The sequence below is a fragment of the Arvicanthis niloticus genome, chromosome 27, assembly GCF_011762505.2.
Source record: "Arvicanthis niloticus isolate mArvNil1 chromosome 27, mArvNil1.pat.X, whole genome shotgun sequence".
Lineage (NCBI taxonomy): Eukaryota > Metazoa > Chordata > Mammalia > Rodentia > Muridae > Arvicanthis > Arvicanthis niloticus.
In genome coordinates, this window is record NC_133435.1 from 22,491,459 (window position 1) to 22,516,835 (window position 25,377).

Below are 25,377 nucleotides of genomic sequence, written 5' to 3' on the forward strand. Positions count from 1 at the left end.
AATGGGCACCGAAAAGGATACACCACCATTTCAGAACACTAAAATTCAGATAAACGACTTGTCCACGGCCAGTCAGTGAAGGGGTTAAGGTGGAATAACACACACCAGGTACCTGGAAACGTGCAAGGGCCGACTACATTAATAAGGATGCCATAAAGTTGGTTGTCTTGTTTTTCTTTATTACACACAACCATATTGTTTTTCTTTATTACACGCAAACATATATAAATACATATGTAATATGTAATATATAATATGTATATATGTATATATAATATGTATAATTATATATAATATGTATAATATATATGTAATATGTAATATAATATATATGTAATATGTAATATTATATATAATATGTGATATTATATATAATATGTATAATATATATAATATGTAATATGTACACACACATACACACACACAGAAACTACCCACCCACCTAACACGACACCACTGCGCATGCCCGCCCTCGGCCGGTCGCCCTGGATGACGTCACCAGTCGGCGTTCAGCCTCAGCGCCATGCTTCGCTTGGGAGGCGCCGGGCTAACGCGGGGCCTGCGGGGCGTACGGTCCGCATGGCTGCGAGGTCCGCGCGGACTCCCGCTGGCCCTGGTGCGCACCGCAGGGGCTTTGGGCGCGCGGGAGCGGCGAGCCCCTGCCCCTGGGACGCAGCGCGGGCGAACTGTCAGCCTGTCGGCCGCGGCCGTGGTGAACGCGGCGCCCCGCCCGCTGCGGCCCTACCTGCGCCTCATGCGCCTGGACAAGCCCATCGGTGAGTGGGGCGGGCTGGGCTGCGCGATCGTCTGCCTGGCGAGCACGTCCGCGGCTGTGCACCCGGGTCCTGCAACCGAGAGCCCGGGAACCGCGGCTCCGCTGCCGGCGTGACGCACCCATTGGACCAGTCACCTCGGGACTCGGTCAGGACCTTAGACAGGGACACGCAGATTCCCGCCCCCACCCCCCACCCCCCAGGCTCTGAGCCCCGAAACCCGGAGGCAGATATTGATAAACACGTATTCCCAGAGATCATTCAGATGTGGTCCGGTGCTCCTTTGCCTTCTCGAAGGTTTTGATTCACCAATCAATTTGCAGTTATGAAGCATCTCTGCATTCATCAGTTTTCGATTCTGACTCCAATTATGTAAAGCCCAAGAGGCATGTAAGTAAAACTGTTGAAATTAAGATCCCTCATCAGAGCCAGACGAGAAGGACCCAGTAGTGTTGGTCTGGGCTTTTTTTCCGTCATCACCGGTTATAAAGATTTAGAGCATCTAAACACAGCCGGGTATCATGCTTCCGAATTGTCCGTCAACTTAAACTCACACAATCCTCTCTCTATGACCGTCTTCTTTTTCTCTTTCTGTCCTTTTCATCAAAGTGCCCAAGCACACACTATTGACACCTGTGACACAATATAAGCCCCGTCTGCACAGAACGCTTCTGTCTAGTTCGTAAAATACTGCCCGAAGTAGTAGATGAATTCACCCGGCCTTAGTGACAGAAAGAGCTAGGGAAACTACCAGCTTTGAAAGAACTTGTCTCTGGTTGGAAAAGACAGTTGATGACCTAGGAAAGTGTGGAAACAAGTAACAGAGGTCTAGGTCGTGCACAGGAAAAAAACGAACTTACTGTGTGTCTCCAATGCTCGAAAACCTGAAGAAATAGTGTTCCAAAGGCAATGCTATATTACAGAGGAATAGAGAGATCCTGGAGAAATATTTTCAAAATCCAAGGATAGCTAAATATGGTGGCTCTCATCTATAGTCCTACGTTCAAGAGGCCAAGGTGGGAGGACTGATTCAAGTTTCAGGCCAGCCTGGGCTATATATTCTGAAACAAACAAATAAACAAACAAACACACTTAGAGCTGAGACATTAAGAATAGGAGCGTGACTTGCAACCCTGGAAAAATGTAGGAAATGGTGAGAGACAAGGCTGGACAGAAGAAGATGGGTGACAAAGAGGAAGAGGGAAACAACTGAATTCGAACTAGTTTAGATGTTGATATGTACAGTTTTAGTGTATGGAAGTACATCCAAATGCCAAACTTATTTGTTCTGCCTTCACCTATCCAGGACCCCCAACATGGCCCCATTTGGGTTTGGTTTTGTTTTCAGACAGGATCCCATTATGTCTTTGCCAACCTTGAACAGGATCCTGCCTCCATTTCCCAATTGCTAGGAGTGCAGGCACTCACCTCCATACCTGGCTGAACCTGTTTTATTTTGTGTGAGACAAGGGCTTGCTTTGTACTGCAGGTTGGCCACAAACTCCAGAGCTTGCCTCAGAGTCCAGGTGACAAAGGGGGTGGAGTGGCAGCAGCCAGGTGTTGCTGTGGATATTCTAGATGTGAATGCTCCCTGTGTGGGATTTAAGCACCGGATCACAGCAACAAGACATTATAGAGTATAGAAGCCTATTAAATGAAAGCCGGGCCTGCCATCATTAGGGTGTTATGTAATTCAGGGTTTACACAAGCACTTCATAATTCTGTTCATAGATTCTGGGTGACAAAGCTGCCAGAGAGACTTGCAGGCACATAGGACAGATCAACAACTGCTGCTGTTTGTGTTTTCACAGTTAGACATCATTAATCTAGTGGCTGTACATCCTGCCATGTAACCGGACTCTGTAAAGTAGTTATGAGCCAGACCTCATGGATTTGAATCTTCAGCTCCATCCATTGGAGGAACTATGAAGTAATTTACTTCATGTCTCTGCATCTTCATTTCTTTCTCTATAAAAGGAAAGTGCTAATGTTGACTTTATAAAGTTAGCCTTAATGTCCATCTACACATGATAAATACTTTGACTAGTGCCTGCTTGCACATAAGGGCTCCAGAGGCATTAGTCACTATCACTTCAAAAGGGAGATTAGAGAAACTTATCTTTGTAGTTATTTGTGTTGAGTACCTTAAGATACTGGCATGCATGTTTTGATTCTAAATAAGACGATTACAGGGTAAAATTCATTCAGTGAATGGTTTGGGGCCCCTACCGTGTGTCAGGAGCAAAAATTGGCAGTAGAAATCACGGTTTAGTATTTATATGCTTGTCTTGTAAGACAGTGATACAGTTATTGTTTTACTGTATTAATACTGTATCTGATTACTTTCAGAGAGCAGTGCAGCAATCATTATTGTGTTTTAGAAGGCAGTAACAAAGCTTTCTTGTTTCTCAGTACTAGGAGTGGCACTCAAAGAGCCTTCCATATGCTAGTCAAGCGATACACCACTGGGCTACATCACTGGTCAGTCAACTGATGTCAGGAAGTTTCGGCAGGTGGAGCTCTTTCCACCAGGTTGGCAGTGTGTTTTCCTCTTCACTGCAGTTAGGGTTGTCTTAAGGGAAATATATCATTAGAGAATCATAAGCTCAGTCGGCACAGGCATTTTGCTCTGCAGTCCCATTCGGAATCTGACCATTTTATTTCTTCTCCCTGAGACTCTTTCCATTTTATAATAAACATGTCTGTCTACAACCTGTTTGTCTTTTCTCACTATCTCTGCACCTTTCTTCACAGAATAGCTGTAAGGAATGAAAGGGCCACAGGGAAGACAGAAAGGCACGCCCTTGGTGATCAGTGGGGACAGAAGTCAGGTTTTTGTGGGGTTGGGACTTAGGTATGAGAAGGAATTTTTGACTTAAGTTTCTGCCACACTGCTGGTTTAGAATTCTGTCTTAAGATTGTGGCTTTGGAAAAACTGTGCCTCCATCCCTCAGTTTCTTCATTTGTTACCTTTCTCTTGCTGTGATAAAGCACCATGACCCAGGCTGGGCTCACAGTCCCAGAGGGATAGGCGTCTGTGATGGCAAGGAGCCTGGCAGCAAATCACAGCCAGAGCAGAAGCTGGGAGTTCACATCATGAACCACAGACAATACACAGAGAGTACACCCTGAATAACTGTGTCTTACTCCCAGAGCCTCCCTCCAGGTGCACACTTTCTCTCAGGTTACACCTCTGAAGCTCCCAAACAGCACCACCCACTGAGGCCACTTGGGACATCCTCCTCAGACCATCCAGCTAAAGTTAGTGCGATGGAAAGAACTCTTGCCTTACTGTCTACTGTAACAACCTGCATTGTTTCCTGGAAGCCCCTGACACAGAACTATGGCGAACCTGGAATTCCTAAACACATAGTCCATGCTTTGAGCAGTGTCTTCCTATAACAGGGGCTCAAGAAAGGACAATATTATTACTTCAAGAGTTAGAGGCTGATATAGAGGTATCGGCTGATTAATCCTTTCCAGCTGTAGACTCATGATATAGCTCCATGGGAGATTGCCTGAAGCTCACGTAAGCCTCAAGTGTTGTTTTCAGAACTGTCTTCCATAATATTGTCATCTTATTGAAGCTCAGTGAGGTAGATGTTCCTTTTCCCTGTTTTCAGATGAAATTGAGACTTCTGCCTTCAGCTCTTTAGTGTCTATATCTGCCCCTTTCAAGTGCTGGTCTGCTGGCTCCCATCAGTGAGCACATACCTATGGTAATACAGACTTGTAGCCCAGGAAAGGCTTGCTTCAGTGTGCACTAGGTATCATGTAGCCGAGGACTGTTCAGTGGAGACTTCAGTTCTAGCTGCACCAAGCAAATGGTGACGAAGTAGTTTCTCCTCTTGTCCACTGTGAGCTTTGCTCCTGCTCCTTATAAAGAACAGCTGTTCTGTGCCTGACTGTGTGCTCCTGACTGTGTTTGTGAGGTGCTGTTACTAATGATGTTTCCGTTAGGACGTGGTGAGTGCCTGACTGTGTGCTCCTGACTGTGTTTGTGAGGTGCTGTTACTAATGATGCTTCCGTTAGGACATGGTGAGCATTGTTTATATATATAGAATGTTTACAATGCTGGCCAATGCTTCGTGGGCATCCAGTAAATGTTACGTATTATTCAAGGTTTAGATAAGGTGTCTAAGTGTGTGTCTGCCCACAGCAGCCTGGGTTCCGGCACTGAGCTGGATGCCTCTCAAGGGTTCTACCCTTGGGCCCTTGATTTTCTGGTTTACAAGCAGCTTACACATTATGGACACTTTAATTTGACCATTTTTGTGTAAAAATTGATTTTTATCCCTTATCCTCTACCTCCTTCCAATGCCAAAGATTAAATCTAGAGTCCTGAGTCATGCTAGGCAAATACTATCACTGAGCTACATGTCCCCAGCTCTTGACTTTTTTTAAAAAAAAAAGAATTTTTCTTTTTTTTGTATATGAGTACACTGTAGCTGTCTTCAGACACATCAGAAAGGGCATCAGACCCTTCTGTAGATGGTTGTGAGTCTTCATGTGGTTGCTGGGAATTGAACTCAGGACCTCTGGAAGAGCAGGCAGTGCTCTAACCACTGAGCTGTCTCTCCAGCCTCTTTTGTCCATTTCTTAATTGTACTACTTCTTTCCCTGTCTCTAGGAGCTTTTTGTGTGCTAGGATAAATTATTTTTGTTTTTGAGGTTTTGTTGTTGTTATTTTCTAAGATTTTATTTATTGTATGTATATGAGTTCACTGTAGCTCTCTTCAGACACACCAGAAGACGGCATCACATCCCATTACAGATGGTGTGAGCCACCATGTGGTTGTTGGGAATTGAACTCAGACCTCTGGAGGAGCAGACAGTGCTCTTAATCACTGAGCCATCTCTCCAGTCCCTAGGGTAAATTCTTTTTTTTTTTTTTTTTTTCCTAGTTTTCCTAGAAACAGGGTTTCTCTGTGTAGCCCTGGCTGTCCTGGAACTCCCTCTGTAGACCAGGCTGGCCTCGAACTCAGAAATCCGCCTGCCTCTGCCTCCCAAGTGCTGGGATTAAAGGCGTGCGCCACCACTGCCCGGCTCCTAGGGTAAATTCTTATTTGCTATATGGTTATAGATTTGTTTTCCCTTGTTTTGATGGGTTTTGTTGTTGATAATTGGCTTTATTTTGCTTTTGTGACAGTGTCTCACTATGTATCTCGGATTAGCTTAGGACCTGGCTGGCCTTCACCTTGATCCTCCTGCCTGAACTGTCTAGCAGGGCATTAAACAGGGTCCGGGAGATCACCTAAGAGAGAATGGGGGGGAAACGGGTGAACGCAATGAACCACGGCTTGTCTATAGGGTGATCAAACTGTAATTTTTACTTTTTCACACAGGGGTTATATACACAGAAAGGCAGGATGTGGGGAAGGGGATGATGCAGGAGCGTAGGTGTTCAGGGGGAGTACAGATATCTTCCAGAACAGAGTGTCAGCTGTGTGAAGGTTCAGGGGACAGGCCACTATGACTCCACCTATGATTCACGTGTCCTTTATCTAAGTTGGTACTATCCACCAAGACCTATCTACAAGGTCTGTGACTAAAGCCTGGCAACTTTTCATCAAAGCTGCTTGTTTACAATAGCTTCTAGCCATCTGTTTCAGTGTTTTTCCACAGAGACCCAAGACTTTGTATTAGCAGGCATGTATGTCAGGCCTATGGCTGATTCTAGGCCTTCAGTGTATAAGCAGGGCTGCCCCTGACACCTGCCTTTCCTCTTAGGTGCTGAGAGTATAGATGACCAACACCATACCTGCCTTATTCCCCCAGTTTTGTCAGGTTTTGTTAGGGAAGTTGCTATTTGTTTTGTTTTAGACTGGGTCTTAAGCCTATGCAGACCAGACCAGCCTTTGAGCTCTTGAGACAAAGTCTCACTATGTAGCCTTGCTGACCTATAACTTGTTATGAGGCCAAGCATCTGCCTGATGCCTGAGATTAAACAAATTCTGGTACTTAAAGGCATGTGCCACTACAAGAGTCCCCAGTGCTGTGGTTCCACTTTGTGTGCCTGTCACTTTGCTTATGCACTTTGGGATGTGGTGATTGCACTGAGTAGTTGGGAGTTTGGGGCCAGGGGTGGGGGTGGGATATTATAAAAGAATGGCAAGTTTCCATACTATGCCCAGCACTGGCAGGCCACATGGTCCCAGTGGGGTGTTCTCATCTCAGCAGACTCTCTAGCCTGAGGTCTCCAGACTTCTCCACCCAACTCACTAAATTCTCTTGGCAGGATCTACATGAAACTGGGAGAGACTAGCAGTTCTATCTTACCCTTATTCTATCCCTGATCCAAAAGCTGCCAACTCCCTCCTGCTTCCTCTCTCCCTCTATCCAACCTGGAAGCCCCTCCTACTTGCCCAGTGATTGGCTCCTTTATTCATTAGGGGATTGGTTCACAAGAAGTCACCTAAGTACAGGACTCACTCCTTGTCCACAGCCCCTCCCAGGAGAGTTGAATTAGCATTAAAATACAAACAGCACCAGGCCCATCCACCACAGGTGATGGCCAAGGGGGGGGGAGGGGGGATGGGGGTGGGAGTGGGGGCGTGTTTGGTTGTTTTTGTCAACTTGACATAGCTATCGTCTTCTGAGAAAGGCAACCTCAATTAAGAAAGTGTCTTCAATTATGCATGAGGCATTTTCTTAATTAATGATGTGTGGGGGCCTAGCCCACTGGGGACAGTGCTACCCTGGTCAGATGGTCCTGGGTGGGAGAGGAAACAGGCTAAGTGAGGCAGTAAGCATCAGCTCCTGCCTCCAGGCTCCTTTTATGATGGACTGATGGGGATGTACACATCAAATCAACCCTTCTTCCCCACGCCATGGGGTCTGTCACAGCAGCAGAAGGCAAGACAGTGACTAGGCAGTGGAGCAGTTACCTGACTTAAATTTGTCCCTTTTTTATGTGTGGTTTTGGTTTTGTTTAGGAACCTGGCTGCTGTATTTGCCATGCACTTGGAGCATTGGTCTGGCTGCTGACCCAGGTTGTTTTCCAGACTGGTACATGTTATCACTTTTTGGCACTGGAGCTATTCTGATGCGTGGAGCAGGCTGTACTATTAATGACATGTGGGACCGTGACTTCGATAAAAAGGTAGTTTCACCCTGGGAAGGAACAGAGAGGCCTCCCTCATTTTTGCAGAACACCATGATGACATCACACAAATACCACTGAAATCCACCGTGAAAGGTGGCCAGCTGAGTAGCCACTGTTGGGAATTACTGTTCACTTCCCTTCCAGCAGAAGAATAGCCGAAGGACGGGTGTGTGCTGGAGTTTTAACCAGTAATTTAAAATGTGGGAGAGCAGGGTGAGGAAGTTAAAGGTAGGAACCGACCCTGAACCTTTTCATGTCTAGGAGCTATGCCATCCTTCCTTCCAGGCTGTTCTGTGAATCAGATCTTGGTTTTACTGAGCGTCAGCATTGGCTCCACCACAGCCTCCGCCCTGGTTTACTCTCCAGCTGCAGTACCCAGGCAGCCGTGGCCCAAAACTATGTGGAAATTCAGAGCTTCAGTGCATACGCTTTAAATTGTGTACCATCCGAGTGTTACCACAGAGTTCTTCTGAGGTAGTCTCACAGCTCTATAGTTAGTCTCTTACTGTGCCACAAAATATAAGCATATTGTATTGAACAGTTCTCTCCCTCCCCCTTTTCTCTCTCTCTCTCTGTGTATGTCTCTCTCTGTATGTATCTCTCTCTCTCTCTCTCTCTCTCTCTCTCTCTCTCTCTCTCTTTCTCTCTGTGTGTATGTCTCTCTCTGTATGTCTCTCTCTCTCTTTCTCTCTCTCTCTCTTCTGTGTGTGTGTGTGTCTGTCTGTCTGTCTGGAAGCAGGACGGAGTGGAAGGTGGCAGAAGCCATGTGATTAAGCACCCCCATGCTATGCAGACATTGAGGCTGTTTGGCCAGCAAATCCAAACCTGGTTTGCATGTTCCCATTTCCCATGTCATTTTTCATTCTGCATACCTTATGAATGGGGCTTCAGATTCATGTTTAAAGTAGTTCAGTGTTTCTTTTTTAAACGCTCAATATAAGGCTTATAGAAAATGAAAAAGGGAAGCTATAAATTAGCACATTTGTAAGTAACAGCATACTTATTTATAGAAATGGACATTAGAGGTTAAGTATTCAAAAAAAGATTTTGTTCTCGGTTACCTTCAAAACTAATCTTAGACTTGAGATTGGAAAGTAGGGAATTTGAAGAAGAAATGAAACTTTCTGAGTTGCTTTACCCTGACTTAGAGACCATGTGAAAGCCCCTCACTTTACCTGTGTTAGCACTGCTCAGATGTCTGACTTCCACCACTAAGGTGGACTAGACATGCTGGTCTTTATTCTTCCCTCTGAGTACAGCCAGAACTCCAGATATCACATAGAAAAAACACAAGAGACTGTAGAAGAGAAGATGGCAGAACCTCAGCCCCCAAAGCATGGGGATGGATTTTCTGTGAGATAGGAACTGTGCCTCACATATTTCAGTCTTGGAACTGATGCGGCCAGCCACCTGGGGACACAAATGGACCCATCCCACAGCCAAGCACTGACAAACGCCTACTCCTCCAGGAGCCAGTGGAGGCCAAGGAGCAAGAGTGAGATAATTCCATCTGGAAATAATTAGACAGCATCCACAGCTTCTTCCCCTTGCCAAAGAGTTGTCAAAAACCCAACTAAAACAAGGTTAAAATGAGATTAGAAGGGCCGGAGAGATGGTTCAGTGATTAAGAGCACTGGCTGTTCATCCAGACAACCTGGGTTCAATTCTCAGTGCCCACATGAAATTTCCCAACCATCTGTAACTCCAGTTCTAGAGGATGTAACACCCTCTTGAGGGTTCTGTAAGCACCAGTCACAGAGGTGGTGACAAGGAAAATACCCATACAAGTAAAATAAAAATGAAAGAGATAGACTCTTAGACACCTAAGACATTTGGATTTCAGGTAGAAGTACTAAAAACTGCCTGAAGAAATACAACTGAATGTCTGAAATTTGGCAAAAGGCAAAAGTACATTGTGTAAGTGTACATTTCCATGAAGTTGAGTGCCTAAAATCAGGGCAAGCAAACCCGCTGTAAGATGCATTTCGTAAGACTAGACTGAAGGACGTCTGGAACTCTTAAGTGCAATGGAAGAAAGATGCTGAAGTATAATTCATTAACAGAAATGCAGCTCCATTGGATTTCACAAGAATCAATTTGTACATCAGAGGCCCTTTTAAAAGGATTAAAGACATGCACTGGCAAATATTTTGAAACCACATACCTACCAAGATACCAGTATTAAAAAACTCTCAGAACCAAACACTGAATAGAAATCTGATTAATATGTAAGTAGAGCTATCTTAACAAAGAAGATGCCTAGATTGTAAGTAACACATAAAAATGCTTTGTTTTTCACAACATCATTAGCTTTGATTTATTGCAGACTTGACCCACAAAAACATTATACACACTCTGGGTGACTGTACTGAGAAGCAGTGCTGGAGCTCACTAGCCGACACAGAGCTGCCTGTGTGTCACTGGTGGGGAGGGTTCAGGGACGTGCCAGACTTCAGATGGGAGCCTGGCTTGCTGATTTACTCTAGGTGCACACCTGTCGTCCAGGTTATGGGTTTCACTCCTGAGCATTCATCCACAGAAATAAACACTGCTCACATGACATTTTCCATATGAATGTTTGCAGTGGCTTTGCTTGTAATAGCTCGAAACTGAAACGATCCAGCTGTCCTTTATTGTCTGAGTAAACAGTGCATGGTACATTTATACTATGGAAAACTTCAACAGCAACAACAAACAAGCGATCCATGCAACAAGTGTGGCGAATTCCCAGAAGATTCTATCAAGAGAAAAACCTGAAAGGATTGCAGGCTGTGTGCTTCTGCATAGACAGTTGCGGTGTTAGTGGAGTAGGGGAGTGATCAGTGGCCGAGGACAGTAGAGATCTTTGGAGGAGGAGTTTATACATTTTGTCTGTTTGAATTGATGTAAAATTGTGGTTGCATATAGGATGTCATCAATTGAATGTATTATAAGGGCTTATAGGATTTCCATATTCTTAAATGCAGTTATCACAGAGATAGGCTTCACTAAATAATCAAGCCATCCAGGCCGGGCACCCCTTTAATCCCAGCACTGCAGAGGCAAAGGCAGCCTGGTCTACAGAGTGAGTTCCAGGACAGCCAGGGCTACACAGAGAAACCCTGTCTTTAGAGGGTTGGGGGTGGGAAGCCAACCACCCTTTTACGTTTTTTCTCCTAGAGTCTTGGCTGTGTATTGTCATGCAAGAAAGCACAAGTATATCAGATTCATTGAGATGGGTTTTGCTTATTTAAATTTTAAAATGTTACCTATTTCCTTTAAAGGATGAGGTAAAAGTCTCAAGCTACTTGTAACCCTTATTTCAGTTTCCTGTAGGCAGTGTTACCTACCCATCAGTAACGACGTTTTATGGCTCAGGGCTTGCCTAATGTACTGACTAGTAAAGTAAATAGCTTGCTCATCTATTAAATGATGAGTGCATTGCGGTTGGGGCACTGTTTGTATGTCTGTTGGTTGACACTGGGCTAATAATTACCATCCGAGTGATTCTGTGGCAGACATCAGATCAGAAGCATTGACTACAGTGTGAGACTTTCCCAGATACCAAGTTCCTAATTTCCAACAACACTGAAGTTTTCTTACTGTAGTCTAGTGGTTGAGTTTAGTATAATCAAATCAGATTTCAGGGGAAATGACAGCAGTCATCATTGGTGTGTTGAACAGCACTGTCCACACTCCCCCAGCAAATGTCAGCATAGTCAGCTAACATCACAGACCTAGTCAGTGGTGTGACAAAACACTCCCACAGGCCACCTCGGCTCTTCTCTCTCTGCTGACTTCTGACTGAGTGCTTCCTGTTCTCAGAGCAGGACATTGGCTTTACTCTACCTCTTCCCTCACTCCCGGAAAAGCCCTTAACCTTGCCCATGTGGAGCTGGACATGCACTTGCTGAGCTGGGCGACTAGGCATCTAGATCAGAAAGACACTGTTTAGAGGTGGGATGGGAATGACGCCACGGCACTTAGCCCTTCACAGACACTTTAGCTATTTAAATATGCAGTGTTGGTTTTTGGTGTGATTTCAAATGTTGACTTCACTCTGTTCAAACTAGTGCCTAAGTGACTGCCTTTGTGTTGGCCCATCACTTTAACATGCTTTGTCTGCATGTACTTCTCCACACCAGAAGAGGGCAGCAGATCCCTGTGAGCCACCATGTGGTTGCTGGACGTTGAACTCAGGACTTCTGAAAATGCAGCCAGTGCTCTTAACCGCTGAGCCATCTCTGCAGCCCTCATGTTAATTTTGAAATGGGCAGTGGAGGAAACACTGCCCATGAAGGAAGAAGCCTCTCCCTGGATGAAACATTTCTCTCCTGTCGTGTGGGTTCCATGTCATCAGGAGGCATGCCGCCCTGAACTGTTTCAGTAGCCCTGGGAGCATCTGTTAGTCACTGTTTACATGAACAATTGCATTGGCATGTGAGTTAAGATGTCTGCTTTTCTGTGTTGAGGTTATGAGGACAGCAAGTCGCCCAATTGCTGCTGGTGACATTTCAACCTTCCAGGCCTTCGTCTTCCTTGGGGGACAGCTGACCTTGGCACTGGGTGTTCTCCTGTGTTTGAACTACTACAGGTACATCAGATGTGCTTTCACAGTTGTGTGTAAAATGTCTCCTCTGACATGTAAAATGTGGGAATGAAGTAGGATTCTCTTTATTACAAATCTGCTTATTGATCCTAGGAAGGACCTGTGGGTCAGCAGGACACAGGTCCTCAGCATGCTCGCTGTCAGATCTGCTCCAGAGGCACTGCAGCCGAGAGCAGCCTCGCTTTGAAGCACTAGGTGATCCCTGGGTTCTCAAGTGTGTGTGCAGCCATATGCATGTATAATTTTACTCTGGCAGCCTGTTATTGCTGAGTACCTGGAAGCAGAAGTGGTTAGGCCTCAGTCAGCAAAAAGTGGAACCATGTCTTTCTCAGTCAAAATAGAAGAAAAAAAATGTGGGGACCCATTCTTGGGGCTCTTAAATAGACACAGCATCAGATGGCTGTTTTCAGAGTGCTTCATGAGTAAGGAGAGGGGCCAGAGCAGAGAGTGCCCACAGAAGTATTTCACTGTAGAGAACAGGCCTGGTCACGTCAGGGCCCAGCAGCTTTAATAGGATGAAGGCTGTCTTAGATGAACTTTGAGGACCTCGGAACATCTGATGTTCCTGTGACTGTTTTGTCTTTCTTTTTATGTTTGTTTTATAGATGTTTGGGTTGTTTTGAGACAGGGTCTCAACTATGTAGCTCTGGCTGTCCTGGAGCTCATTCTATAGACCAGGCTAGCCTCAGACTCACAGAGATCCTTCACCTTCCCACTGCTAGGATTAAAGGCATGTGTGCATATCTGCCACCTTTTCCTTCCTGAGAATGCCTGCTGTGGATGAAGGGAGCCTCCCGAGTCTGATGGTCTCTGTTAGACACGTGCAGGACTCACTCGGTGACGTGCTTGCTACCTAAGTATGCTTTTTTTTTTTTTTTTTTTGGTTTTTCGAGACAGGGTTTCTCTGTGTAGTTCTGGCTGTCCTGGAACTCACGCTGTAGACCAGGCTAGCCTCGAACTCAGAAATCCGCCTGCCTCTGCCTCCCAAGTGCTGGGATTAAAGGCGTGCGCCACCACCGCCCATCGAGTATGCTTAATTCTTAACCCCCACTGTAAAGTCAGGGACGAGGTGTGCTTGTAATCCCAGCACTAGAGAGGCAGAGGCAGGCAGATCTTGGGGCTTGCTGGCCAGCCAGCCTCTCCTGGTTGACGATCCCCAGGTTCCAATGAGTACCTTGTCTCAGAAAGCAAGGTACTACTTCTCAGGATCACATCTGACATTAATCTTTCCTCATCTCTCATGCACACACAAACACATGCATACATGCATGTACACACACATGCACACACGCACACTTTATTTTACTGCACACCGGGGGATTTGCAAACAGTTTAGAGGCAGCCAGCAGTACAAGGTGGATTACGTTGGTGGGACTGGAGCCAGGTTGCTTTAAGATTTGAGTCTCCATGAGCTGGGTGACACTTGGCTCCTTCATCGATTTGCGATTCAGTTTCCACTCTATAGAATGCCTGGGGAAGGGACTGGAGGAGAAGGCGAGCAGAGTAGGAAGGAGAAGGTTGGAGGAACTCCGGGTGCAGGAGTGGGGTGGGGGTGCTGGCAGTGAGGGTGCTGGTGACCTCGCTGCTTGGTGATCCTTTGCCTTGAGCCCCATCCCCAATTTGGAATGTGGCGACTGCCTCTACTTAAGAGTGCACACACCCATTACCCCATTGCCGAGGTGGTGCCCTAACAATTCCTAACAGTAGCTGGAAATTGGTCTCTGGTTCTAGAAACAGGTTACCTGTGAGTTGGAAATTCACAGCATTTCAAACAATGGGGTGAATTAAACATTTATTGGATTAAAAAAAAGGAATGAAATTAAAACTGCCTGTTGCCTAGTGAAGCTCATAGACTAACCTGTCAGAGTTGAAGCACTTACTGTACTACCTAGTACATCAGGTAGCATGTGTGTTAGCTTTGGTTTAGTTGTTTTTGTGACATGAAAAGTAACTTTCTAATCATTCCTACAGAAGATAAAGTCAAACTCTAGGAAAAGAAATTTCACAAAAATAGTACCAAACACAAAAATATCTTGCAATTATTGTTACTAATGAGTTGAAAATATTTAGTGATTTCTGAATGACAAACTAATCCTGTAGCTTCTGTTTCCAGTATAGCAATGGGAGCAGCGTCCTTACTTCTTGTCGTCACCTACCCACTAATGAAAAGAATCACGTTCTGGCCTCAGTTAGCCTTGGGTAAGTCCTTTCACATTGTCCTGCACAGTGTGTGTGTGTGTGTGTGTGTGTGTGTGTGTGTGTCCGTGACTGTCAGATTAACCAGCAGGTTTTACAAAGGATAAGTTTTCATGCTTTAAAGGGGTTCTCATTGGCTGGGAAATCTTACATATTTATTAAGATTATCAGGCTTATTATTTTTTAGAGTACCTTTTAAAACTCTAAACATGTCGTGGAAAGTGATTGATGAGAGTGTCCTACAGAGTTTAGAAGAGAGGAGGAAGCACCTGAGAAGCAAAAGTGGACACTGATAGCTTCAAGGGCTCCCCCTCTCTGACACTGTAACACATCTGTAGTTTCTCTGCCTCCATTAATAGACTGGGTGTGGCTAAAAAGCACCCCAGCTTCGGCCAACACTCAGAAGTACTCAAGGCAGTAATGATTTTCATGGGAGGAAAGCCTACTTCTGCGTCCCTCGTACTTCTAGGACATTCTGAATTATTTCTAGGATGACTCAACTTCTGTGAGCCATTTTCTAGTAAATAAAAGAATCAAAAGACAGTTCATGAAGTAAGTGAGGACTTGACTTGTGGGAACGTGTGGTGGAGTGTTTATCCCACTGTTGGCTATCCTCTCCCTCTCTCTTCCCCCTCTCTCTTTCGTGTTTTTTGGGGAGGGGGGGTTGTTTTGTTTTGTTTAATGTAGAAAGAAGCGTTCCGGTGGACTTGGGAATCTTTTGGTAAAGGGAGTACAGGCATCTCCTCTCTTCAGGCTCACATACTAAAGCTGGTAGTTTCTCCTAATGTCATTGAGCCCCTGCGTGTACTTCATGCCAGGAGCTGCCCCAGGTACACAGAAGATGAACGAGACTATAACACAGTCAGTGTTTTTATGGACTAGAGGACAGCAGGCAGGCAGGCCATCAAAGTACATTGTGACAACACAAATGTGCTGGGACCACAAAAGAGAGACATCTTCTCAGTAGAGGCAGGATGCTCTGAATGGGAACAGACTGTGTAGGAAAGGGAAAAGGTGCCTGCAGAGTGGCCTGAGACACGTGAGTCAGAGCATCCATTAGAGAGCTGAGCTTCTAGCTGGACTTAGGGAGTGGTCAGCCGTCCAGATAGGATGCAGCAGCTGTCAGCATGTGCTGTGCTTACGGACCACAGAGGCTGCGCTTGTGAGTGAGCAGTGTTATGTCTGAACTCCTGTCCCATAGCTCAGAGGGGAGGGAGAGGAACCAGTCTGAGCCCAGCAAGTCAAGTTACCTTAGTAAATGGCATTATCCTTTTTATTAGCTATGCTATTTTAATTATTAAACTTTCTGTGCCTAGACTGTTGCTTTGTAAGATGAATCAAATAAATACCAACCACAAGAGGTTGAGAAGATTCTGTGAAGGACAGAGAACAGCAGAGCAGGCTTGATGGTAGTGCGCGTGTGACCCGTGCTGAGCCCTGTACCCCATGTTCCTGTGCAGTGCTGACATACAATCTACTTCCCTCTTCCTCTGTCACCAATGTAGGGTTGACTTTTAATTGGGGTGCGTTACTTGGATGGTCTGCTGTCAAGGGCTCCTGTGATCCAGCCGTATGCCTGCCTCTTTATTTTTCTGGAGTTATGTGGACACTGATATATGATACTATTTATGCCCACCAGGTAAAGAAATAGTACTTTTTTCTTAACTTTGGTTTAGCTGCTGCTGTTTTCTAAGAACCCTTTTTGTTTCTGTTTAGTTTGGTTTTACTTTTTTGAGACATTTCATGTTAGCCAGGCTGGCCTTGCACTTACCATAAAGCCCAGGATGACTCCCAACTCCCAGTTGTCTTGCCTCTGCTCCCTAGGAGATGGGTTACAAATATGCAGAGACTTCAAAATAAGAACCAGGTTAAAATGCAAGTTATTATTTTCCTAAAAGGAAGGTCGTTCGCAGTTCCCTCGTCTAACAGACTGTATCTGTGTGTTTACTGGACGGTTCAGCTGATTGTTCACAGGCATTTAAATAGTGCTTAGTATGTTCCAGGCACCGTTGTGATGCTGTGTTAGCTCCCTAACAGCCTGCACAGAAGGAGCTCCTTTGTCCCCGTTTTATAAATAAGTACCGTCCCCATGGTTCCATGTGTAGTGGGAGCAGAGCTGAAACTCAGGCCCCGCCAGTCTCCATGGTCTGCACTTTCCCTTGCTCTCCCTCTCTGTCCATGTCTCTGACCACCATATTAGGCAGACTTGGAGTTGTGTAGTAATAAGCATTTCCTTTTTATAGTTAGCTTAGTTTTTACAATGTTTGAGACGGGGTCTCCTGCGTCACAGGAGGCTGTCCTTGAACTCTTGTCCTTCCGTCACAGCCTCAGATTCAGGTCCCAGGCATAAGCCATTGTATCTGATCATTCTCCATGTTTTAATCCAGTCTTTGTCATTGTTACTTGACGTATGTTGAATAGTCCCTTGACTTGGAATGGGGTCACTGCTCTAAATATAATGGTATGTCTGTTTTGGCAAACCAGAGTTTGAAGTTCATTAAAACTTCAAAATATTGTTCTTGGGGATCTGGAGAGATGTCTCCACAATTGAGAACACTTGTTGCTCTCATCAAGGACCAGGGTTTGGTTCCCAGCATTTATCTGGTGATCCACCGGTGCCTGTCACTCCAGCTCCTGACTCTGTACCCTCCAGGTGTCCATGGCAGACATGTGGACACACGCAGACATGTGGACACACACATGCACACATACATCCAAATAAATCTTGTTGTAGAGGAGAGCACAGCTCAGTGCACACGTCCTCATGAGTCAGCACTTCCTGCCTGCTTCGTTCGGGATGCTTCATTTCTGCCTTGCTTGGGTCTCCACCAGCCATTTGTATTTAGCCTTTGCCAACTGACTTGACAAACATTGTCTATATCCAGTGAGTGTGAAGTGATGCTGTGTCATACATACCGAGGGAAATGATTAACAGTGTCACAGTGTCCCCTACACAATTATTTACCGCCCGTGTGTCCAGTGGAGATATATTCTTGAACTTAAAAAAATAGATGATTTATTATCTAGTGTGTGAGTGTGTGAATATGTGTGTGTCTGAGAAAGAGAGAGAGAGAGAGAACGAACGTACTTCCTCAGACAAAGGGAGAGCAACAGAGTCAGCAGCAGTTCTGGAGGGAGGGATCAGCTGGGCTGAGTGGGAAGCGGTGGGCGTGGCTGTGCAGTGAGCTTTGCGTGCATCTGTGTGTGATACAAGCCAGAGTGAAACAGAGTGGAGAACTCTGGGAGAACGGAGCTGAGCAGAGAGTAAGACTTAAACTGGGTGTGGTGGTGCACACCTTTAGATGCCAACACCCAGCAAGCAGAGGAGACAGTGCTCTGTGAGTGCCGTCAGCCTGGTCTGCACAGCAAGTTCTCAGGAACTTGGAGACTATCTCAAAACTAAGATAAATGATGTTAATAATAATGATAGTAATTACAGCTACATAATTAATAATTAATTATATTAATTATATGAAGAAGTAGGAAGTTGATTTTAGTCCTAACATAGTAAAAGTCTAATCCCAAATCATGCTGGGGTTGTAAGGAGCAGAGCGGCACACGGAGAGGGAGCTGCTGGTTGCTGAGCGGGAGGAAGTGACGTCCTGCGTATCCACCGCACAGCTGTTCCGTAGCACAGCTGTTCTGCATGACTCCCTTTTATAGCCTGTGACATATCTGCATGGTCTTTACTGCACTCTTTGGTTAGAGAGCAGTGTTGGTTGTATGACCTTGTAAATAGATCAAAAACGGCTAAGTTGACTACTTAAGAAATGTGATCGTCATACTACTGAATTAAATATCGAAACCTCTTTTGTTTCTGATATTAGGACAAAAAAGATGATGCTCTGATTGGCCTGAAGTCCACAGCACTGCTGTTCAGGGAAGACACCAAGCAGTGGCTCAGTGGCTTTGCGGTCGCCATGGTGGGAGCGCTGAGCCTGGCGGGAGCCAACAGTGGTCAGACCATTCCCTACTATGCTGCTGTGGCCATGGTAGGGGCCCACCTGGCTCACCAGGTTTGTATAGGTTATGGAAATTATTAAAACAACCACTGTTAACTAGGCAAGGAACTTCTTAACACAAACAAGTGTTTGGCTTGTGTGGCTTTGAATTGCTCCTCCCTCCACATCAGCTTGTCATATCAGAAAGTTAGCATTGCTGGGTGTGTGGCATGGGCCTTTGATCCCAGTATTCAGGAGGCAGAAGTAGGCATATCTCTGTGAGTCCAAGGCCAGCCTGGTCTACAGAGTGAATTCCAGGACAGCCAGGACTACACAGAGAAACCCTAACAAACAAACAAACAACTAAACAAGCAAACAAACAAAAATTAACCTTTTTAATGTAGAGAAAAAGAACATAAGCATAAATAGGGGTTTTTTTTCTCTTTAATTTTTCTGAAATTACTTCTGATGTGTCTGGGAAATCTTCAGCTATAGCTGAAGCTTGTGGGTTGAATTCATTAGTCCAAAAACAATCTGATAAACAATAATAATAATAGTAATAATAATAATAATAATAATAGGGCCAGACAGATGACGGTGCTGGCCACCAGTTGTCTAGTCTAAATAGAAGTGTGCATTAGAGTGTTAGGGAAGAGGGAATGGAAGTTAACTGAGGCTGTTTTGGTTTATCTGCAGGGCTAGTGTTGTGAAAAGAACATGTCTGACCTGGGCGTCTGGCCATAGGTCTGCATCTCTGGATCCCCTGTGAGAACAGGAGTTAGAAGCACATGGGTAGAACATCTTTGGTTGTCATAGTAACCCAGGAGGGTCTCCCTCATTTAGTGAGCGGGAGCTAGGAATGTGCAGGGTCTTTCTCAGCTGAGAGACTGCTGCAGAAAATAAGGCTGAAACCCAAGGATGTTAGCTGCAGGGGACAAGGTGAGTTCATGTGTGGAAGGAAGGTCTTTCCAAGGGCAGGTAGAGGTCCTTTCCTGAAGTGCTTAGGCCCGGAAGGCTTTGGTTTTAAACTTTATAAAAAGTTTGTGATACCCCCATGTACATAAGATGTGTCTTAGGAATAGGACCCAAATTATGTCACGTCTGTCTTAGTCATGCAGCCTGAAGGTGCTTATGTACAGTGATTCAGAGTTCCCTGAATCCTGATCCATTCATCACAGAAGCCACACTGCGGTGTCCAGCCACTGTGTCAGTTTTGGACGTTGGAATATTTCATAGCTTTAGAGAAGTCCAGCAGATGGTTAGAACCAGGCAGAACAGTGGGCTGCCTTGGACATTCTCACAGCCTGGGCGCTTAGGGCCCAGCTCAACTGATTGCCCAGTAATGATGCCTACAGTTTTCCGCATTAGAAGATAGTTAGGATATAGTAAGGGCTTCCTATAGCTTAAGTTCTGTAACTAAACCTAAGCTGTTTCCGCTGAATAGACTTGCAGTGCTGCCTACAGTCCAGGATGCATCCTACTTAGCTCTGTGTTCTTCCCTTGCAGATCTACACTGTCGACATCCACAGAGCCAAGGACTGCTGGGATAAGTTCACCTCCAACCGCACAGCAGGAATGCTCCTGTTCTTAGGGATTGTCCTTGGAAATCTGTGCAAAGAAAAGACGGAGGAAGCAAAAGAAGCTGAAGCTGTTAGAGTGGAAAGTGAGCAGACAAGCTGAGCATGGTCCCTCAGCAAGCAGAGGCAGGAAAACCGTGAGGTCAAAGCATCGAGCAGCACAGTAGGACCTGTCTCACAGAAGCAAACTGGCTAGAGTTGTAGTTCGTGGGAGAGTGTGTGGCCACCGTGCAAAATGCCCAAGGCTCCGGTTCTCCCCCAGCAAACACACTCATTTGAAAACCTCTCAGGGCTTGAGAGGGCAGTTAGATTTGGATGAGCAATCTGTTAAAGAAGTAAGAAGCATGTGGGCAGCGTGTGCTGGATTTTACTGCAGCTGTTTTCAACCACCTCCCTGTCCCCCAGCTGGGACTCCTGGGGTTGGGTAGACCCCAGTGTTTACATTGTATAGCTTTCTGTCCTTGTTCCTTCTCATCTGAAGTTTCAGGAGCGTCAGAAAACAACTTGTGTAACTCATCTAATGGTTTGTATGAAATGCCATATGCTTTATTTTATTTTTCACTAAGAGTCTCCTGTGAGAAGTTGGAGCACCTTAACTCACTGCCACAGCTGTAATTCAAGAAGCCATTCTGATTCTAGATGTTTTAGAAGAATGTAAGCAAATAAAATTGTTACTTACATCCATGTACGTGACTCTTCATTACAGCCCTGACAGAAATTTTGATGTGTATTTATTTCTTCTTTATTTTGGCCAGTCCTAGTCTGTGAGATGGTAACATATTACATAAATGAACTCTTTCCTCCAAGTTACCCTTTCATCACGTGTCTATCGAAGCAGCCAGAAAACCCAAGTGAGGTCAAGTCATCCCCCAGCCAGCACTCCAGGGTCCCCCAGTCTCTCAGGACACGCCAAGTCTGACTGCCATCCCAGCCTCTGACCTGATCATCTCTTACTCTTCAGACTCACACTGCCTGCCTCACTGTCCCACACTGAGCAGACACCTCACCCAGGGCCTGTGCACTTACTATTCATTGGCCATAGTGAAAATTCTGCCTTTCTCTTCACAGCAGGCCTTCAGATATCACTCTCTCAAAGAAGCTTTGAATTTTCAACAAATACCACCTGTATTTCCTTTTATGTGATGAGTTTTACATGCATGTATAAATGTGCACCATCTATATGCCTGGTGCCCATGGAGGTCAGAAGGACACGTGAGATCCTTCTGGAATTGGAGTTCAGGATGGTTGTGAGCCACCCTGTGGGTGCTAGGAATTAACCCGGGTCTTCTGCAAAAGCAACAAGTCTCCAGCCCTTGATAACTTTCTCCTTTTAAATGTCTAATACATGGTTTTGTTGGCAGGTATGTCCATGTATCAAGTGCATGCAGAGGCCAGAAGAAAGCATCAGATCCCAGGTTCTGGAGTTAACGGACAATAGTAGCTACCCTTTGGCTGCTGAGAATTGAACCTGAGTCCTCTGGAATTTCAGCCAGTGTCCTTAACCGCTGTGCCACCTCTCTAGCCCCACCAGTGCTCTTTCAATCTGTGCTCTTGATTGTTTTTTCCTTTGTATTATCAATTACTCGGTGGAGATACAGTATACTTGATGTGAGCAACTCTGACTGATGTCGAGGTGACTTCAGTCCATGATGCTGGACTGCAAAAAGCATTAGCTTGAAGGGCGGTAGTCCCCAAAGCTCTCAGAGTGTTGAGAGGTCACAAGGTGGCAGCCCTACGTGCCTCACAGCAGTGGAATGAGGGGAATCAGGAAGGAGCCAGTCAGGGAAAAGCTTGAAGGGAAGGAGATAACGTTCTGGCAGCTGGATGAAAGACAACCCCTACTTTGCAGCTGGGATGCTATTTCCCTGTCTGTCATCTCTCCGGGCCAAAGGGCCATCAGGCTCAGGAGATGAGGAAATGCCAGAGGGAATGAGGAAACTGAGAAAGAAAAGTGTGTGGGGCGGGGGCTGGAGGGCTAACTGGGGAGAGTCCAGGTGCCATAGGAAAGCCCCACAGAGCCCACCCAACAGTCTGGAGAACCCACCTTCCCCTTCATGGAGCTTTCTGCCTGTTTCAGCTTCAACAAATGCCTGTCACCTGGTTCCCCAGGGGAAGAACCCGGACACCTGGACAGCCAGCCCTCGGGATGGGGACGTTTGGAATGCTTAGAGGCCCGTCCGTTAGCCCTGGCTTCAGTGAAAAGGGTGAATGTGATGAATTTCAATCGTTTTTCATTTCACTAAGTGGAGTTACTGAAAGCGACACAGAAACAAACCTTAAACTTAATGAAAAACCTCAGCATTTGTGAGAAACGGGGCAGGAATCACAAATCCTCTCGTTTGTAAAAATGCTTTGACTTAATCAAGTTTTAGGCTTTTTTACTCTTTCTTACCGTATTAAGACTGAAAACGTTATATGGGTGGATAAGGGGGAGATGAAAACAAAGGGGGAGTAGGTTATAAGTCCCGAGAAGAACAGAATCAACCAAGCTCGGGTCAGGAAGGAGCCCAGCAGCTGTCCAAGTCCTGTTCAGGACCATTCTGCTCCAGGCCAGGTGAGGGGACTTGCCGATGTGACAGGTTGGGGTCTAGAAAATGTGCTTGCTAGAGACCCTCACCCTAGTCCATCCACTTCTGAGCCTGTGGGTAGAACAGAAACCAGTCAAATAGCCTTAGAGCCCCATCTGCTGTATCATTGGATAGTGAGCTGGAGGCAGGACAGGAATCACATGATTGAATTGCATCCCAGTGGCTACCTCTCCTTCCCCCCCCCCCCCCCCCCCCCCCCCCCCGTACCCTTGCTAAGTAGCAGATGTCTCCACCCGACTGTGAAGGGCTTCGACCTCAGGCTGCACCCTGCTATTTATTTCCCCACTGAACCTTTACCCCCCACACACCCTCTTGGCTTGGCCTCATCCTGCTCCTTGGGTCACACTTAACCATCCTGTTAGAGAACCTGGCCATAGGCAGGTAGGCCTGCTGTGAATCCATGAGACAGGCAGGGAGGAGCCCTTAGGCTCCACATTTAGCTAAACATTTAGCCAACATTTAGCTGAACTGGCTTATGTTATCTCCTGTATGGGCAGAGTCTTAGGCCTAGCACATTCATGTTTTGAAATCCTAACCCTGAATATTTCATATGGCTGCATTTGCAGATTAGGCCTCTGAGAAAATGACTAACTTAAAACAAGGTTCTAAGTGAGTGGCTGTCCTGGGAAGGAAAGAAGATGGAGGCACAGGGTGAGCTGGTGTGGCAGCACATGCCTGCGATCCCAGCTTTGACAGGTAGGGAGCTGTGAGGTCCAAGTCAGCCGAGCTACAAAACCAGACCCCAAAACCAGACCACTACAAAATGTGTGGAGACAGAAGCCCGCTAACAGCAGAACGGTGGCTAGCATCAAGGGCTCACAGCTCACTTCCAGCATCCAGAAGACTGAGGAAATTCATTTTCTTGCTTAAGGAGCCCTAGAAAGCTACTGCCCCTTACATGGCAGGGGCCACACTTCAAATGGAATCCACCTGAAGCTCTGCCCTCTCCACTCCAGCTCTCTCTCAGCTCAAGTTCTGGCCCTTCCTGTGTCTGCTACTGGAGTAAGCTGAAAAAAAGACCCCAGAACTTACTAATGTTACCTTATATGGTAAAGGCACCACAACTATGCAGGAGCTAAGGGCCAGATAAGAAAATAACCCTCTTGTATCTAGAATACAGAGTAATCCCAGGCTTTCTTTGTGCGGGATAGAGATCAAAGGAAGTAGGAAAAGATGTTGTCACAGAAAGCAAGAGACACACTGAGGACAGGGAGGGGTTGTGGACCAAGGAATGTTAAAGGGCTCATGTCTCAGACCCAGAGGGAGCCAGGCCTGCAGACACCTTCACGTTGCCCAGTGAAGCCGATTGGAGGCCTATAATTTCCAGAACTATAAGCTCATGCACTTGCTCTGATCTGAGCCACTAGATGTATAATGATTTGTTATATACAAAATGAACAATTTCGACTCTTGTAGCCTATCTTCCAAATTCCCTGAGCACCTACCTGGTCCATACGTCAGAAACAACACAGCAACGTGGTTTGGGATCATTGCCTTAAACCCTCACGCCTCAGAGGTCTGGGTGTTCAAATAAGATTAGTGTGTTCATTCCTTAACAGTAACCACAAAGGAATAAGCTGTTTCTTTTACAACCTGTGACTTCCGGGAGCACTGAATATTTTGCAATGTGTTAGGAAATTTATGGCTTTTGGCTTGTCTGAGTGCCTTTGCCCACTGGGTAACAGTTATTGTGGGTGCATGCTGCCTTGTTGAATAGTAAGTCCCGAAGATCTGACATTAGACAGACTCATGTTCTCACTGAGAAGATCATCATATTATTGGTAGAGGGAGGATTTTAGGTTTTGTACTTTATACAGAACTTTCTCTTCTTTGGAAAAGGGAACATGTTTAGCATCTATAAAAGACCTGCTCAGTCATCAAACACTTGAAACATTGCTATGTGGGAGACCCAGTCTACTTGCTTCTGACAGAGATAAATCAGGCGTTTTCTGTCTTCCGAAAGTTTTTTAGTGTTGTGTGTAGCACCATGCCACCCAGTATGGCAGCCACATGGAGCTGGTGAACACTTGAAATATGGCTCTTCTGAACCCAAGCTGTCTGTAAGTATAAAACACACACTTAACTATAAATACTCTGTAGTAAAAACAACAAAATATGGGGGCTGGCTTTGAATGTCTGATCTTCCTGCCTCAGACTGAAGGCTGGGTGGGATTGCACATTCTTTTCTACCTTGCCTGGCTCCCAAATGCATTCTTCTGTCAGATATCAGCACGTAAGCACAAAAGTGCGTAAGCTCAGGCTGAGGCAGAGACCCTTCCCTTTGGCTGAATGATGGCACCAGCATCCTCTCTTTTTGTTTCTAGGACTCACAAAATGTAGGATGGTGATAGGATGGCTGGTTTTGGTCGAAGCACTGCCTGGAAATAGCCCAGAGACCCAACAGGTGTCCATTGCCTGTGAGAGACGGGCACCTATTCTGCCAGGCTCCCAGAATCCAGGCTCCTGACATGTAGCATCTCCATTGATCTGCACCTTGCAGTCGCATTTGGCTAGAGAGGGCGTGACTACAGGCTTCAGCCTTAAGAGATTTACATATTCATGAGTTAAAGGCCAGGGAGCATAGCTAAATTAAGCTATTCCTTTTCCC

General features: G+C 45.8%; 1 protein-coding gene across 1 annotated transcript; it reads left to right on the forward strand.

Moving 5' to 3' along the window:
• Nucleotides 1-495: 495 nt before the first annotated feature.
• Coq2 (coenzyme Q2, polyprenyltransferase) lies at nt 496-20,865 on the forward strand. Its single transcript, XM_076926362.1, has 7 exons — nt 496-776; nt 7,710-7,876; nt 12,331-12,452; nt 14,581-14,666; nt 16,169-16,302; nt 18,491-18,679; nt 20,111-20,865. The coding sequence occupies exons 1-7, from the start codon at nt 524-526 to the stop codon at nt 20,282-20,284; spliced, it is 1,125 nt and encodes a 374-aa protein (XP_076782477.1). The 5' UTR covers nt 496-523; the 3' UTR covers nt 20,285-20,865.
• The last annotated feature ends 4,512 nt before the right edge of the window (nt 20,866-25,377 follow it).

What these genes read in the sequence shown, in the direction of transcription:
- Coq2 (XM_076926362.1), top strand. Translation starts at nt 524, where the DNA reads ATGCTTCGCTTGGGAGGCGCCGGGCTAACGCGGGGCCTGCGGGGCGTA. An exon ending in ACCGTGACTTCGATAAAAAG is followed by an intron (nt 7,877 to 12,330) that starts GTAGTTTCACCC and finishes TTCTGTGTTGAG; the next exon opens with GTTATGAGGACAGCAAGTCG. An exon ending in GGGCCCACCTGGCTCACCAG is followed by an intron (nt 18,680 to 20,110) that starts GTTTGTATAGGT and finishes CTTCCCTTGCAG; the next exon opens with ATCTACACTGTCGACATCCA.